Raw genomic sequence first — 17274 nt, 5'->3', positions numbered from 1 at the left:
AGACTGGAGATTGGGTGGGGAGTGGCAAGCAAATAATCTTGGGAACACAAGCCACCTCAGCTGGGATCAGGGCGAGCGGATTCTATTCCCCTCTACCAAGGCCAAAGCGTAACACCTCTAGTTAGATCCAGACTTTGGAATGCGGATGGTCCTCTCAGAAAACTCAGGCATCCAGGAAGGCATTCCACACATTGTGAAGGACCTCATGGAAGGACAATTATCTGAGTGTGCGGTGGAGGCAGGAAGAGATAAGATTGCTACTTCCCTTCTTGTCTGAAGTCAGGGGTGGGATCTCTAAAGTTCTCTCAACCTAAGGGAAGATCCATTTCTCCTAGCTGGGAGAGCACTCAGAAATCTCTCTTCTATAATGACCAGAAATTCCTGGACTAAAAGGAGGAAAAGGAAAAAAATATCTAACGTAGAGGGTGGGCACACAAGATCTACCACTGCACTTTCTGCAAGTGCTCACCGTTATATATTTTTTCTAAAATGTTTTGCATTCATTTTGGAAAATTGGGTTGCAGAATATCCCCTTTTGCAATGGAGCTGACGTGAGAGGAGGACTGCCAGACTTGCAGCAGTTTCCCTGAGCCTCTTGCTCTGGTGTCTTACTAAAAAGTGGCTCTGGTTTTGTATGTCGTATCCTAGACAGACCTCCCCGGAGAACTCCAGACCTGCTGTAGGCCAACCAAGAAGTAGCATCTCCTTCTTGCCATATAGAAAACCAGGGCTCCACCCATCCCTGTGGCCTTCAGATCATTCCACAAACCACTCTCTTCAGCACCTCACTGTGGCATGTTCTGCTGAGTGGAGATGAGTGTTGGGTCGGGCTATTGCAGCTCCTTTGAGGTGTGCTCAAGAGGCAAGCAGGGTAAGCAGGAAGGTGAAAAAATATTCCATCAATAGCTAAAGGGTAAAGAGGGAGCATAGCTCCTCCCAAGTCCCAAAAGTGCAGAGCAGCAGGACTGGACTGAATTGGAGTGTGTGTGCTTATGTGTCGTAGTTCTCCTATTTGCTTGCCCCTGCCTACCAGAGCAGGACTCTAACTCCCATCAACCCTAGCCAACATGGACAATGGTCAGGGATGATGGGAGCTGCTGTCCAGACACACCTGGAAGGCCATCCCTGATCTAAAGAGAAGGTACCTTGACTTCTCTAGAAACAGTTTCTCCTCTCAAGAGATGTGGGTGTCAGGGAGGGAACAAAAGACAACCCATACATAATGGAAGAAAGGAAACTCAGACAGAGGAGCCCACTTCTGGTGTGACTTTAGAGTGCTACAACGACTCCCATGTAATAGCAAAGAGAATGAGCTGCACACCTGCAGTTCCTGGTTCAGATGTATTTCTTCCATGAATCACTAAGGTGGTCTTAGGCAAGTCACAATTTTTCTGGCCTCACCCACACCCTGTACAACACAGGGCACTACCCTTCCTCAGAGGGCAGCCAATGCAAACTATCATCGCCATGCTGCTGCCACCAGCCACCGAGTCAGGATAAAGAGGCCGAGTGCCACCCATTGTGCCCACCTCCGGAGTCATGCGTGATCCAAGGCCTTGGCTCTTCCACTCGTTCTCCCAGTCTTGGGCTGTGCTCAGCTCAGCCATATTAAGCTCCAACAGGGATGGCATCAAGGATGCAGGTCGGGACAGCTGGGCTGACACGGGGGGCAGGAACTTGACAAAGAACTCTTTCCTTTCTAGAGAGAAGAGGATGAGGCCAGTTACACTGACACACACTGGTTAGCCCCAGCCCCTGCTTTGGGGTCAATCAAGTTGAGCCAAATGTTGGGAGAGCAACTTTCTTCCCCTTTCTTAACCCAGGAGGAGGCCTGCAAGTCCGGCACTCAGCAACCTGCTCCAAGTTCCTCATTCAGAAATGGCGAATTGGACCAAAAATTACGTGTTTATAGAGAAAGGAATTTACAGGTGTTTCCCCACCTACATGCATTCAACTCCCGCATGACCACATATACATGTGGTGCTGGGAAATAATTTAAAAAATCAATTTAAACTGCAAAAAGGGCAAAAACAGCCTGAAAAGAGCAAAATACCACCAGCAGCAAGTAAATCTGCCCCACAGCCAAGCACTTTGGGGGACTGGTCTACCTGCCTGGCTGTTTCCACATGATCCTTCAGTGTTGTCGAAGACTGAGAGCCACCACTGCCACCATTCATACCAGTCTGGTAAGTGCTGCTGGTTTTTTAAACGGTTTTTCAAGGGTCCCCAGAGGTTTATAGGGCGTTCACAGTCCTTTACACTGTAATCCTATGGGCACTAACTTGGGACTAAGGACCACTGGACTCAGCAGGACATACTCTCAGGATTCTAGGGATGTTTTTTGGTTTAGACAGACCCCTAATTGCATCTGTCATTCTAGCCAACTCAATGTAATCAATTTTTCTTGCCATTCTTTTTTGTTGGTGCTGTCTCATTTTTCCAATTTTTTTGCAATTAGGGCTCTCACTGCCACTGTTGTGTAACGGAATATTTTCTTGTTTTCCCTAGTGATAGCTGAATCTAGTATACCCAATAAAGGTAAAGGTACCCCTGCCCGTACGGGCCAGTCTTGACAGACTCTAGGGTTGTGCGCCCATCTCACTCTAGAGGCCAGGAGCCAGCGCTGTCCGCAGACACTTCCGGGTCATGTGGCCAGTGTGACGAAGCTGCTCCGGCAAACCGGCACCAGAGCAGCACACGGAAACGCCGTTTACCTTCCCGCTATAAAGCGGTACCTATTTATCTACTTGCACTTAAGAGTGCTTTCGAACTACTAGGTGGGCAGGAGCTGGGACCGAACGACGGGAGCTCGCCCCACCGCGGGAATTCGAACCGCCGACCTTACGATCAGCAAGCCCTAGGCACTGAGGTTTTACCCACAGCGCCACCCGCGTCCCAGGTAGTATACCCAATAAGAAGCCCTTAATTTTGTCATATGACCACATATGTAGTAGCGTCCCCTCTACTTGGTTGCACCTCCAACACTTTTTTGATTTTGTTTTATACATTTTGTATATTTTGCTTGGTGTTAAATACCATCTGTAAAACATCTTTAACAAGTTTTCCTTTATCACCTCACAAGCTGTGAATCTCCAACTCTCCTTCCATAATTTTTCCCATGATGATAATTGAATAGATTTACCTATATCTGCAGCCCGTTTGATCATTACCTCTTTTACTTATTCATCCTTAACCTCCCATTCCAATAAGATTCCATACATTTTAGAAATTGCCTTTGTCTTATTTTGTAATAATTCTTTATCTAATATTAAAATTTCACTTGCAAAACCTTTTTAAAAATCTGCTTTGAACACCTTACAGTGGTACCCCGGGTTAAGTACTTAATTCATTCCAGAGGTCCGTTCTTAACCTGAAACTGTTCTTAACCTGAAGCACCACTTTGGCTAATGGGGCCTCCTGCTGCTGCCATGCCGCCGGGGCACGATTTCTGTTCTCATCCTAAAGCAAAGTTCTTAACCTGAAGCACTATTTCTGGGTTAGTGGAGTCTGTAACCTGAAGCGTATGTAACCTGAAGCTTATGTAACCCGAGGTACCACTGTATTTAGTTGGTGGTACTGAATCCACCCTGTCAGGCAATGCTTTATTTCCTCATAATTTTTCAATTTCAATTTGTTATCTTTTTCTTCGAATAATTCCTTATACGTGGCCCAGTTTGATTCCTTATTTTTCCTTTTCACTGCCATCACCTCTAAGGGTGAGAGCCACCAGGGCGTTTTGGGTTCTAATAACTCTTTATACATTCCCCATACTCTATATATCAACTTTCTTATAATATGATTAAGAAATCCTCTGTGGACTTTCACCTTTTCATGTCCTAGGTAGTCATGCCACCCATAACGGCTGTCGAACCCTTCTAAGTCCACTAAGTCTACATTTTGTAATATCATCCATTCTTTTAACCAGTTTAGACAGGCCAAAACATAATACAAATTTAGATCAAGTAGTGCCAATCCGCCTCTATTTTTATTATCTATTAATAATTTTTGTTTAATTCTTGGTTATTCATACTGCCAAATAAATCTTGATAAATCTCTTGCCATACTACCTCTCCAATAAAAACATCCTACTTCTCCAATAATTGGTATCATTTGAAATAAAAACATCATTTTAGGAAGCACATTCATTTTCACTACTGATTTCCTACACAGAATGATAATTTTAGCTTGTTCCAAATCTTTAGATCCCTTTTAATTTCTTTCCAGATATTTATATAATTATCCTTAAATAAGTTGCTATTTTTATTTAATTTAAATCCTGCCACTTTTCCAAATTTGAGGGTCCTTTCTATATATTTTTTTTGTACGCTTCTTCCCATGATTTTGGTATTCTTCCTTCTTTTAATTCATGACTGTTTTCATTGGTTCCGACTGTGTATCTTCTAATTTCTTATAGTATGCTGCCAACAGGCCGTCCGTACCTGGAGATTTTCCTGTCTTTGCTTTTGAAATTGATTGTTGCACCTCCATCATCATGATTGGTAAGTTTAATTGCTTAATTTTTCCACAAGCTATCATTGGAAGTCTGTTCTGTGCTAGGTATTTTTCCATCTCTTCTTGATATAGTTTGCAAATTTTTCGCAAATTTCTTTGGGTTCTTCTATTGTTTTTCCTTCCTCTATTAATTTCTCTATTATTCTCTATTATTCTCTATTATTACATTAAGTTGGCTAGAATGACAGATGCAAATAGGGGTCAGTCTAAACAAAAATTCCAAAAAGAAGGGAAAATACAGATTAATACCTGGACTTGTTTTGATTAACTTTTACAAAACTAATTATGGTCTGAAAGCTTAAAATAGAAAGAAAAGGGGGGGGGAATGAAGTGAGAAGGAAACAGTTTACTAAATATGAAAGTAGAACCGTGCTGAGGATGAAGGAAGTCAACTAGAAGAAAAGAAGAACTGAAATATGGTTATATGTTCATTATTTGGTTTGTACTGGTTTTTGCATTTCCTTTTTAAGTTTCCTTTTTCCTTTTCTTTAGTGTTATGTGTGTTTGTGTTGCAAAATAAAATAAATACGAAGAAGAAGAAGAAGAAAAACAAGTAAATGTTTTTTGGGCTCTGATTTTCAGTTGGCCAGACAACCATGGGTGTGGAAGCAGATTGCATGAAGAAATACTGGAAATTGGCATGGCATTTCTTTCAAAAGTGGCTGGAGAAACCCAGCCAGATGGGTGGGGTATAAATGATAAAATCATCATCATCATTATTATTATTCACAATCCCACGTACGCACATGCTCCCAGAATGCAATTGCCAAAGATCAACCAAGGCCATACTGCTGGTGGCACCATCTACCCAGCCATGAATGGCAGGATGCAAGAGGAGCCCTTTGGGCAGCTACTCTAGGATCTCCCCCTGAGAGGCTAAAAAAAGGGCCTCCCCTAACTTGGGGGGACTCTCAGCACTCTGGAAAACCCTCTTCTTTTCTAATCAAAGGGGATCTGAGGGGAAGGGCAGAGACTTGTTGCAAGAAAACAATGCCGTACAAGTCTAGACATATCAAGAGGGGACTAAGTGGGCCCCAAATTTATGCTGGCTTTGCATACATGATTGCAACCTTACATGAGTGGGAGGGAAATAAACAAATGGAGAACGGGAAAAACCTGCCATTCCATGCCCTCCATTTTACTTATCCCCCCCAGCTACAGGGCAAAACTCACCTGGGGGCACCTTCCCCAAAAAGGGGTCCGACTCTCGAGGCAGGACCAAGGGTTGAGCTTGGAATCGCTTCAGTAGGCAAGAACCCTAGCAAGGATAAGGGGGGAGGGGAGAGTCTGAAACAGCATTCAGCCCACTGAAAGATAAGAAACACTGTAAGAGGAAATAGATTCTGGGCTTACAGGTTCTGGAAAGAGAAATATAAAACAGGTGGCAAGGAGTGGGGTTATAAAATGAATTACTTGCTCAAGGAGTTTACATACTCAACAAGAAAAATACAGCAATATCTTGTTTAAGATATACCAATGGATGCATAGAAATTTGATTGATTTACATATTTCTGCATGGTTTGTTTAAAGGCAAAGGTAAAGGTACCCCTGACCGTTAGGTCCAGTTGCGGATAACTCTGGGGTTGCGGTGCTCATCTCGCTCTATAGGCCAAGGGAGCCAGCGTTTGTCTGCAGACAGCTTCCGGGTCATGTGGCCAGCATGACTAAGCCGCTTCTGGCGAACCAGAGCAGTGCACGGAAACACCGTTTACCTTCCCGCCAGAGCAGTACCTATTTATCTACTTGCACTTGATGTGCTTTTGAACTGCTAGGTGGGCAGCAGCAGGGACCAAACAATGGGAGCTCTCCCCGTTGTGTGGATTCGAACCACCAACCTTCTGATCAGCAAGCCCTAGGCTCAGTGGTTTAGACCACAGCGCCATCCGCGTCCCTTAGAAGTCAGTATTTGGGTTTCTGCAGATTATGAAAACATCTATCGGCAAGGAAAAAAAGCCCCAACAGTGCAGACCAGACCCTAGATAGTCATATGAACCCAAAATCCACAATGACCTTTTGCAAAGGTTTTCTGCATTTCTCCACAACATGAAGACTGGAAAGGCTTTCATTTTTAAGGAAGTCAACAGTCTTAGAAATAAAATTTCAGCAACAGATCTTGCTTATGAAGCCATGAACCCGAGGAGTGGGGCCATTAACCTAATAAGAGGGGTGAGGAAGCACACCTGTAAGAGCTGCAAGCGGGAGGTACGGCAGGCAGGGGGCACCCAGGGGACCGCCAGTTGCTCCTTGATGGCAGCAGCAATGGCTCTGTGAAGTGTCGTTGATTTGCCTGCAAGGACACAGCAGGTTAGAGAAGTTGCCACCACTTGGCCTCCCTGTGCCCAGGACCTGTGTTTGCCCAGTTTCCTCCATACCCACAGGCTGGTTGGCGTCCTCCGAGGCATCACGTGGAAGCTTCTCTACCAGGAAGAGCAGGAGGCGTCGGATTTCGGGCTCATTGCTGTACAAGAAGGTCTGATAGCCAACTTCCCCTTGATATCCCAGGTCCTAAATGATGGAAAGTAACATGTCAGTCCCACAGTGGGGCCGAGTGAGAGGGGCCTGCTGGGTAAAGGCGAGGAGTGAGGCTCTTTGGTGACTGGTTCGAAGAGAGATGGAGCATCTAAAATAAAGGTGTTCCAAGCTGGCTCAAAGGACCAGGAGCCCTGCTTCCTCGGTGCATCAGTCCAGACTTGCAAGGTGCTTGTGCTCACATGAGAACTCTCAAGAGGCTGCCTGGCTAACACAGTCCAGGATAGGACCATGGAAGGCCAGTCCTGCGAAATCAAGCTATTTGTGAACTGTAGTGCCGTGCAACTACTTCTCAACAATGGATGATGAAAGACAACTTGGCAATTGCCAAGCAATTGCTAGAAATATTAAAAATATAAAAAATATTTCTAGCAGTTAACATAACCAATTTTCAATGAGAACTATTAAGAAAAGAAAAAGTAGACACACACACGACCCCAAACTCAAACACCTGTTGGCCATGTGGCCATCCCGTCTGTTGTCTCTCACGACTTGCTAGCTGACTGACAAAGCTCTGCATGGCGGGGGGGGGGGGCTCAGGTTCCACAAAAGCCTGCCAGAACTCTGCAGTCAGCCTGAGACCTTGCTAAGTCTCTCCCCACTATCTGAACTTTGGTGGGTAGCAATGGGCAAAGGAGAAAGTGTCATGGTGCCCTATTTGTGAAATAAGTGCTCAGATCAGTCAGGGTGACCACTTGCGCTCTGGACCCTTGCCCCTCTTGACTGATAAAAACCATCAGGGAGGGAACAGCTGGCTGGGCCAGGGAGGTGATCAATGCCTCTTTACAAGAGGCGGAGGTCCCTGCCTGTTTGAAGGAGGCAGTGGTAAAACTACTCCTTAAGAAACCTTCCCTGGATTCGGAAAACCTAACTAACTACTGGCCAGTTGCTAATCTCCCTTTCCTGGGCAAGGTTCTGAAGCGAGTGATCGCAGACCAGATCCAGGTTCTTTTGGAAGAAACTGATTTTCTGCATCCATTTCAGTTGGGGTTTAGGCCCAGTTTTGGCCCAGAAATTGCCAACTCTTCCTCTGCTTCCTTCTCTGCTCCCCTCCCTAGCTATCACCCTTCCCTTTTTTTGCGGGAAATCCCCTTATTTCAGCGCTGTTTCCTGCTGCTTCCCGCTGCTATCCCGGATTGTTAGATATCCCATAGACTGTCCCCAGGACAGGTGAGGCTGCTGATCCCTTATTTTCAAATCTGAAAGTTGACAGCTATGCTCCCCTCAGCTTCTCCCTCCTCCTCCCTCACTGCCAACTGACTTTCCTTTCCTCTACTCTTTCCCAACACCCAGTGTCCTCTCGCCTCCTCCCCTTGCAACATATCCTATGACCTCAGAGCAACAGCCATAACGGTAACAGGGTTTGCAAGGGATGGGTGAGCACTGTGTGTCTGGAAGTTTATTTTACACATACAAATGAAACAACACCTCTGGGAGAAAGCCAGCTGGCACGCTAGTTATCTATGTACAAGGAGGTTTGGCATAAGCACCACCATTTGATACTGTGAAGCAAACTAATGGGCCTGAAGTATGCTCAAGTGGCTTCCTAACTTAGCATTTATGTGGTGCTTTGAAGTATTCAAACACAATTTTTGTTTTAACCCCTACAGCAACCCTGCAAGACAAGCCCACGTTTTCCATGTCTGGGATGGGGATGGAGGTGCCCAATAATATCCCACCTTGCTCCACCCTCAAAAGGAAAACCCCACCCAGAGAAGTCATAGTGAGGATATTACAGACTTTCTCTACAGAAAGCAGGATGGAGACGGGGGAATACTCTGCATGTCCTTAAGCAACAATGCAGACCAGCCATTATTCACTTACTTGTTCACATAACAGAAATGCATTTTTATTTAATAGCTGAAAACCCTTCCCATGCCTTACTTCCCTATGGTCATTTGCTCCAGCTACTTCTCCCTGTTTCCAGCACAGATACCAGAAGTGAGCTGGCAACAGAAAGAAATGGCAGGTTCATGAGAAATATGAAAAGAACGGTGTCTACTACTCGTCATGTTTAGTTCTGCCCTTGGATTCTCTGCATTTTGCTGTTGTTGTTGCAAGTTTCTAGCCCTTATGGCTATTAAAAATGTGAATGTTCAAGGCCATCAGAAATTTCTAAAGCCAGAGGGGATTGAGCTTCTGAGCCTTGTTTAGCTCCTGGCCACAAAGATGAGCAAGGCAGAATATATTAAACACAATAGTTAGAAAAGGCAACTTGAAAATGTAAGAATTATGCAAGTTTAGTAAAACATCTCTGCTTTTCTTGTCACAGAATTTGGGTTATTATTCAAGAACACAGTCTTGCTAGTATTTCTGCAATAACTTCTCTGAGGTGGACAGGGGCACCATAGTGGCATGGGCCATATTTATGTGAGGAGAAGATAATTTAATGTTGCTAAAAAACAAAACAAAAACCTTTGTCGATTGCACAACTGTCTGCTGTGAACACAATCTAGGTTTCTTGCTTGAGTGGATAGGGCAGGAAAACACAACTGGAGGTCACAGACCAGCCACTTCTGGATCCTTTAACAAAAGTGGCCCATGTACTTTTCACCTTGAGAGCTAGAAGCTTGCTTTTCCAGCAAACAAAATTCTATACTACACCAGATTTCTCACAACACCTTCAAGCTCAGAACCCATGGCACTTAATGAAAGACTATCTACCACTGCACAAACTTTCAGAGATGAAGAGCCTGCTTTGTTCAATGCATCCACACCCTGGTTTAGTTGTAGTTACCTGGCAAGCCTGCGCTAGGCTCATGCCGATTCGGAAGCGAGCAGACATCCCTGGAGGCAGGACGTGGCAGAGACTTGACCCCACAGAAGGATTGATGACACGAAGACATCGCACCACAGATTCAACTATCAACTCGGTGGTAAACTCCCGGATGCTCTGCACTTCCTCTGGGATATCCCTGGCAGGGGAGAAGAATGCAGGATTATAGTCCCCTGCACTGACCATTTTCCTTTACTGCAACAGAAGAGCCTGCATCTTCCACTCCATTCAGTAGGATGGAAGAACATGGGAATGGTTTGCCAACTGCCATACTTTTTTGCAATTTGTCCTCTGCTGCTAAGACTCTGCTGCCACTGTACCACCTGTCCAGAAAGCAGCTTGTGGGGACATGGGATACAGTCTCCTTGGTTTGAATGTATCTAAACTGGGGTGTTTGTTTGTTTGTTTCATTGGTTGTAAGTAGCTTTGGGTTGCCTTGGGCAAGATAAAACAACTAACAAAATGTAGTAGTAGAAGTAGTAGTAGTAGTAGTAGTAGTAGTAATAATAATAATAATAATAATAATAATAATAATAATTACTGAGGGCCCTGCACTGCAAGAAGGCAACTGACTACCTGTACTGCCAAGAGCCTCTTCAGAGAAGAGTTGGTGTAGCAGTGGTGGCTAAGGCTACAGTCCTATGTGTGCACATGGGGAATAAGCCTCCTAGATGACCCCACTCAGCAGTTTCATGTATTAGCTCTCCCGTGGAACCCCATTCCCTGGACCACAGCCTTTGCTTTATTAGAGTTCGCAGCAGGAAAGGCATTCTGAATTTCTAGAAACTGACTTCAGCTTTTTAGGCTCCAGGCCTGCAAAATCCCATAGGAGACAGCAAGCAGCCACCCATCACCCCTACGTCAAATCCTGCATGACGGCATGCTTCCAAACCCTTTTCTGTCTTTGTCCACCAAACCCATGATTGCCTATGGACACCACGCACCATAGTACCTGACTTCTCACCACACCCACCCGCTACTATGAAGAAGTACAGGCAGCATAAAGATGGCCTTACGTTCCACAGAAGCGAAGGGAATGTATGAGGATCTTGTCCACCTCTTCCATGATGCCAATACATCTATGGATGCAGGAAACCCTGTGCAAAAGAAGAAGGATTACAACAACCAATAATCTGGATACTTACAGCATCAGGGCTCAAGCCAGGTACCTACAAGCAGCAAGTTCCATGACGCCATTGGGACAAATTCCTCTTCTCCTTTTTCCTCTACAACAGGTTGGAGTATTAACCCCCTCTTTCTGCAACTTTACTCCTGTTTGCCGGTTAGGCCAATCTTGTGAATAATCTCTCAAACTGTAAGTTGTCTACAAATATATCTCATACATACCTGCCTGCCCACGTTTTACTTACCGGTACTTATTTAAACAATTTGCATGCCGCTTAACTACAATAGCCTCTAAGTGGTTTTTACAATAGTGTGAAAGGGGGTAGGCACAATTGAAAGATTTTCTGCTTTAAAAGATTTCATTGTTCTATTGCCTGGAGGCAACTCCTGCCACAGGCAACCAAGTCTATAATAGAGGTGAAGACCAGAACAAAGCGCAGCTCTCCATATGAAGAGTACAAAGGACATTCCTAGCCCAGGGGCCACAGAGTGCAATTTTTCCCCAAGGGTGACAGACAAATTTTTCTGGGAAACTCACCAGCCAGCCAGCCAGGCAACAGCTACCCCATGAGATGTGGTTCAATGATTTGGGATACAGCTAGTTCAGGACAACTAACTGGACTTAGAAGAGTTGCAAATGGGCTTATAAAGGAAAACACCTTTGCTGAAACCTGGTATCCTTTTTTTTATATGTAAAGGAAAAAGAAAGTAATGCTCTCCCACCAGCGTCACAAAACTGTTGTGGAGAACCTATATGGCCTGCCAATGTTTTAAGACCATGTAAAATAACATGGTAGGGATACGGGTGGCGCTGTGGGTTAAACCACAGAGCCTAGGGCTTGCTGATCAGAAGGTCGGCGGTTCAAATCCCCGCAACGGGGTGAGCTCCCGTTGTTTGGTCCCTGCTCCTGCCAACCTAGCAGTTTGAAAGCATGTCAAAGTGCAAGTAGATAAATAGCTACCACTCCAGCGGGAAGGTAAACGGCGTTTCCGTGTGCTGCTCTGGTTCGCCAGAAGCGGCTTAGTCATGCTGGCCACGTGACCCGGAAGCTGTACACCGGCTCCCTCGGCCAATAAAGCGAGATGAGTGCCGCAACCCCAGTCGGTCATGACTGGGCCTAATGGTCAGGGGTCCCTTTACCTTTACCTAAAATAACATTTGCCTGGCACCAGCTTCATATAATATAGGCAGGTAGTTAAAAACCTATTTTATTTCCTCAGGTTTTAATCAACACATTGTGGCTGGTTTTTTGAGCTGCTTTGGAACTGCTATTGTTACATTATGTATTGCTTTGTACTGCATTCTCTGTTTTATTGCATTTGTATGTAGTCATTTTATGCATTTTAAATAAATTTTAGAAAGGAAAAGAGCAAAGCAACAGGCACTCCTCACTAGTACCTGCTATTCAAAGGTTCTGAAGCAGAAAGTTCATTTTTGCTATCATGTCTCATATGCCTCTCTCAAGTTCATATGCCTCTCTCAAGTTCTAGACGAACCTGGGAGAAGAAACACCTTTCTTGCTACACCATTCATGATTTCATAAGCCTCTCTCTTGTCTCCTTCTAGTCATATTTTTATTTCTAGACCAATGTAGACGCCATCACCCTCTTTATCAAGTCTGACCAATACTCCAAGTGTGAACTGTAAAGGAAATTAAGGCCAGGCTGGGATGGGCTCCAATTCCATGAAGGGAGCTGAAGAGAGGAGGACGAAGACAGGCTATCACCAGCTGGGTGTGGGGTGGATGGAGGGAGTCAAATTCTAAGGTGATGTGAATAACATAAATACCACATCAGAATACCAGCAACCAAGGCTGTGGTTTGTGGCAGGATCTCCCTATTCCAGTGGCTCTGGTTTTCTAAAGCAGGGGTAACACCACGTATTGTTGAGTTACAACTCTCATCATCCCTAACCACTGGCCATACTGGCTGGAGCTGGGAGTCCCACATGTGGAGGTCACTACAATGGTTGCCTGAAGGCATCAGGATGTACAGGCCGGAGTGGGCAATGCCTGTGAACAACTTGTAGTGCTGGATTACAGTACAGATGCCCTCATTCTGCTTTTCCCCTTTGGGAGGAGGAGAGCCTATCAATGGCCACCAGCCACAATTGCTGTTATTCTGCCACCACTGCTGGAGACAATATGCCTCTAAATGCCAGTTGCGTATGGGGAGAATCCTGCTGCACTCTGGTTGTGCAGGCTTCCCATAAGCAGCCAGTTGGCCACTTTGAGAAGAGGATGCAGGATCAGACGGGCCATTGCCCTGAACCAGCCAGGCTCTTCTGGGGTTCTGCAATATACAGGACTTAGTTTGAGGCACAGCAACTGAAGGGATTACCTGGAACACATGGGACAAGACAGAGTAAACTTGAACTTCACAACTGTAGCCTTGCTGTAAGACACACAGAAGGTGTGTGGGGCTGCCATTAGGCAGCAACATAGTAAACCTAGCAGTGCTGATGCTGCAGGAGAGCGTGTCACCAGGGCAGCTTCCACGTTCCCTCCAGGGCCCTGTCACCCACCCTGCTTCTCCTCTGTCAGCTGAGGGGCAAACTGCTGAAGCTCGGCTTCCTTCCAGAGCACAAGAAAGACCAAGATCCGCAAGAGGCCTCGGGCAGAAGCAGGAGAGTCAACAGCTGCTCCGCTCCGCTCGTTAGCATTGCTCTCTGGTTGCACCCCGCCAATATGTCCATATCCTCCACACACGCCCCCCCCTCGCCGACGCGCGATAAAAGCCATTGGAAACCAAGTGGTTTGAGAGGATGAATTTTGGCACGTGCACCTTTCCTACCCTTGAACCCGAGAACAGCCTGGCTGGATCAGGCCCAAGGGGGGCCCCGCAGCGCCCCGCTCTCACAGCGGCCAAGCGGGCGCCCATTAGGGGAAACCCGAGCCCCTCCCGCCCCCTTCGGGAGCGCCGCTGCCTCCCGCTGGGATCAGGCCTTGGCCGGGCGCCCCCGGGAAGAGCCCGCCTGACGGGGGCGCGAGGCGGGGTGTCCTGGCCGAGCCCGCGCTCCGCCCGCGGGAGGAAGGGGCCCGGGGCTGCCCAGGCGGGGGCGGCGGCAGGAGCAGCAGCGGGACCCCGGGGCCGAAGGGAAGAGGCAGCCGGGAGGGACGAAGCCAGCCGGCCAGAAAGCCAGCAGTCGGGCGGCGGCGGCGGCACTCACCGCTCCCTCTGCTCTCAGCTGGGCCAGGCGCCTGGGTCACGGGGCCCGCCCGAGGGGAAGGCGGGAAATGTAGTGCCGGGTCTCCCCCGCGCGCAGCATGCTGGGATTTGTGGTCCAGGAGGCTCTTCTCCGCCCCGCTAGAGCGAGTGGCAGAGCAGCGCAGTCCTGGCGGGAGGGGCCCATAGGCCCATGCAGAAATGCAAAACAATAAGGTTATTTTTAATGGGGAATTAATTTAAGGTGTTACCGGAAAAATCCGAGGGCTCCCTTGGACAAAAAGAAAGACACCAACCAGGATAACTTGGAGCAAAACAGCAGCCTGTAGGCTTGGCCTTTATTGATCTGTTGCAACAGGGTGCTCCCCTCACTCGCAGGAGAGAGGAAGGACCCAGAAAAATAGTGTGCAAGGTCTTATAAAGACTTTTGAAATTGCCACCCTGTAGATCAAGCCCACCCCCAGAAACATCATGCATACATTACAGAAAGGAGGGGTTGAGGGAGGAGTTGGTGGTAACCTGAGTGTCTTGTCACCTGGCTGGTTCCCTTCTCCCCCCTCCCCATGAGTCATTTTCAGAAGACAAAAGGTAGTCGCAGTTTCCTGCCCCCTGAGAGAAGATCTGATCATTGTCCTTTGTTCCAGTCCATGCTGAATCCACTCCCATATGGAAGTTCTTTGTGATCTTGATTGTCTTCTGTCTAGGACCATCAGGGTTGGCATAGCAACTGGGCAGGGCTCCTGTGGATGTGCTGGGATGGTGAAGGGATTATGGCTGGCCTGTATCAAACCTTCCCCATTTTGTAGTCCTTCCTTCATGGAGTAAAATAAAAGTGGAACAGTGCAAATCTGATGTATGGTTGATTTTCTATGAATTTATAACAGAAGCGTAGCGTATGTAGTGTGTGAGTGTGAGTGTGTGTGAAGTTTGTACAAACTGAATGATGGGGGGGGGGTGTTTCCTGCTACAAGGTAATTATTTTTTCCTTGGTTAGGCAGCAGTGAGTGTCCCCATCACACAACAGATAGCAACTAAAGAGAGGAGGGATCCTGCTCTTTCTAACACAAGTCCTTATAATTTTGAATTTGAAGTTACATAAATTGCTCAATAAATGCCAATGTTAATTCATTGTCCCTGTATTCTTAGGTTCGTCTGTGCTTTGGAGTGTCTTACAAAATGGCCCAGCAATGTAATCCACTGTGAGCCCTGCAGGCTGGAGGCAGTGCTGGACTGGTTTGGCTTTCCAGAGCAAAATCTCCCCCGATAATAATAATAATAATAATAATAATAATAATAATAATAATAATTTATTATTTATACCCCGCCTATTATTCTAGGTATGGTCTTAAGACCACCATTTTGCTGAAGGTAAGTAGGTTTTGGGAAGAGTGCATTGGAAGAAAGGTGGGCTATAAATGAATAAAATAATTTTCCCTCTAAGAGTCCCAACACAAACTCAACCATTCACTGCTTTTCAGCCCAACCTCCCTCACAGGGTTGTTGTGAGGATAAAATTGCGGAGGGGTATAATAACCATTGGCATGTCATAACTGTGTACACGCCACCCTGAGGTCCTTGGAGGAAAGGTGGGAGATAAATGTAATAGTAGATAATAAATAAATTGAAATAAATGACATTGAATGATTCCTACTTTAGAAAGAGGACAAACTCCTCACCTTGCAGTTTGCACAAATATACTAAAATGGCCTTCTCTGCAGTGGCTCCCCATCTCTGGAATGCTCTCCCCGGTGAAGTTTGCCTGGCACCTTCATTATACACCTTTAGGCACCAGGCAAAAACATTCCTTTTTAACCAGGCCTTTGGTTGATCTGATTGACATCCTATGTAGTTTTAGAATGTGGCTTGTTGTAAATAAAAATATGCCCTTTTCCCTTATGGGGTATCCAAGAGCCCATATAGAGTCCTTACATAGGTTCCCTATTGGTAGGAGAAAATAACAGAGGCCAACCAGAGAATATTGAGAAGCAAAGCAGCTAGTAAGCTTGATCTTTATTGATCTGTTGCAACAGGGTGCTCCCCTCACACGCAGGAGAGGAGGAGGACCCCCAAAATTGCTGTGCAAGGGCTTATAAAGACTTTTGAAATTCCCATCCTGTAGATCAAGACCACCCCCAGAAACATTACACATACATCACAGAAGGGGTGTAACCTAAGACCACCCCTCAGATACATCCCACCTACATCACAGAAATTTAAATGTTGTTTTTCTCCTGTCACAGTTTTATCTCCTGTCTGGCAAGTTACTTGATTGGATTGCCTGGGGAGCCTGGCCATTCTTTTGTAGTGGTAAAATACTTATTTCCTGGACCAGGTCACAGGCTCACACCTTATTCAAACAGACATATCCTTGAGACAGGATTTGTGAGGAAAGAGACAATGGGGAGGCTTTTCCAGTTTAACCTTGCAGAGAAAGGATTTGGTCAGTTTAGGAATCAAAATGGTTCCAGGTTGGTCTTCCTGTGTTGATCTATGTATGTGCAGTTATGAACATTACCATATATCTAAGACCATAAAATTCCTATCACAGGCTCTTTGTGTGTGGGAGAGTGGTTGGGTTGTTGTTTTTGTTTTGATTCTATACAGTATATTGCAGTTTTTATGTTGATCTTGTTCTGTGAACCTCTGAGTATAGGGCAGTATATAAATTCAGTAATAAATAATAATAAATAATGTTTCATTGTGATGGGGTGTGAAGGGGAAGAGACAAAAAAGCTTCCAAAGTGAACCCAAAACTTAAGACCTATGAGTGTGCCTATATAATAACTATGGTTCAGCTACACCATGTGGTCTCCAATCCAGCAAGAACAGAGAGCATGCTGGGCATTGTAGTCTTTGTACCTCCTTAGACACTCCTGCTGCTGGGCGGGGAGAGGAGGGAGTTGAAGGTGGATAATTGGAGGCAACTGTTTCCTAGCAACTGAGCCATCTTCAGCACCTGCCTTTTTATGGGTTGTAGCACCAGAATTTTTCAAGGATGAAAACAAAAAAACAAAAACAAATCAAACATCAACTAACGCTAAAAAGATGAATGCACCTTATTACAATGAACTGTTTATAAAAATGTAATAAAATACGCTAATTTTGCCAAGCAATCAACCCAGACCAAAACAAGCAGCGTGAAAAGCAGAAAGGAAAAAATAAAAAGA

General features: G+C 45.8%; 2 protein-coding genes across 4 annotated transcripts in view; both read right to left on the bottom strand.

Annotated features, from left to right (window-relative positions):
- The window catches only part of CCDC22 (coiled-coil domain containing 22), a 28123-nt gene extending 13860 nt beyond the window's left edge, over positions 1-14263 (bottom strand). The window contains exons 1-7 of one of the 2 annotated variants that reach the window (XM_053370982.1): positions 14112-14263; positions 10834-10914; positions 9779-9956; positions 6885-7017; positions 6693-6799; positions 5686-5770; positions 1530-1699 (exon numbers count right to left, since the gene is read on the bottom strand). In XM_053370982.1, coding sequence (XP_053226957.1) covers positions 1530-1699; positions 5686-5770; positions 6693-6799; positions 6885-7017; positions 9779-9956; positions 10834-10883 — 723 coding nt within the window. In that variant the 5' untranslated portion in view covers positions 10884-10914; positions 14112-14263. Of the gene's footprint in view, positions 1-1529; positions 1700-5685; positions 5771-6692; positions 6800-6884; positions 7018-9778; positions 9957-10833; positions 10915-13735; positions 13781-14111 lie in introns of those variants that run through there. The other variant, XM_053370983.1, reaches the window with a different exon arrangement.
- HSD17B10 (hydroxysteroid 17-beta dehydrogenase 10) overlaps positions 1-17274 on the bottom strand; it is a 239552-nt gene that overhangs the window by 157470 nt on the left and 64808 nt on the right. The window lies entirely within an intron of this gene.

The sequence above is a fragment of the Podarcis raffonei genome, chromosome 17 (genome assembly GCF_027172205.1).
Source record: "Podarcis raffonei isolate rPodRaf1 chromosome 17, rPodRaf1.pri, whole genome shotgun sequence".
Lineage (NCBI taxonomy): Eukaryota > Metazoa > Chordata > Lepidosauria > Squamata > Lacertidae > Podarcis > Podarcis raffonei.
This window is presented reverse-complemented; position numbering and strand designations above follow the sequence as displayed.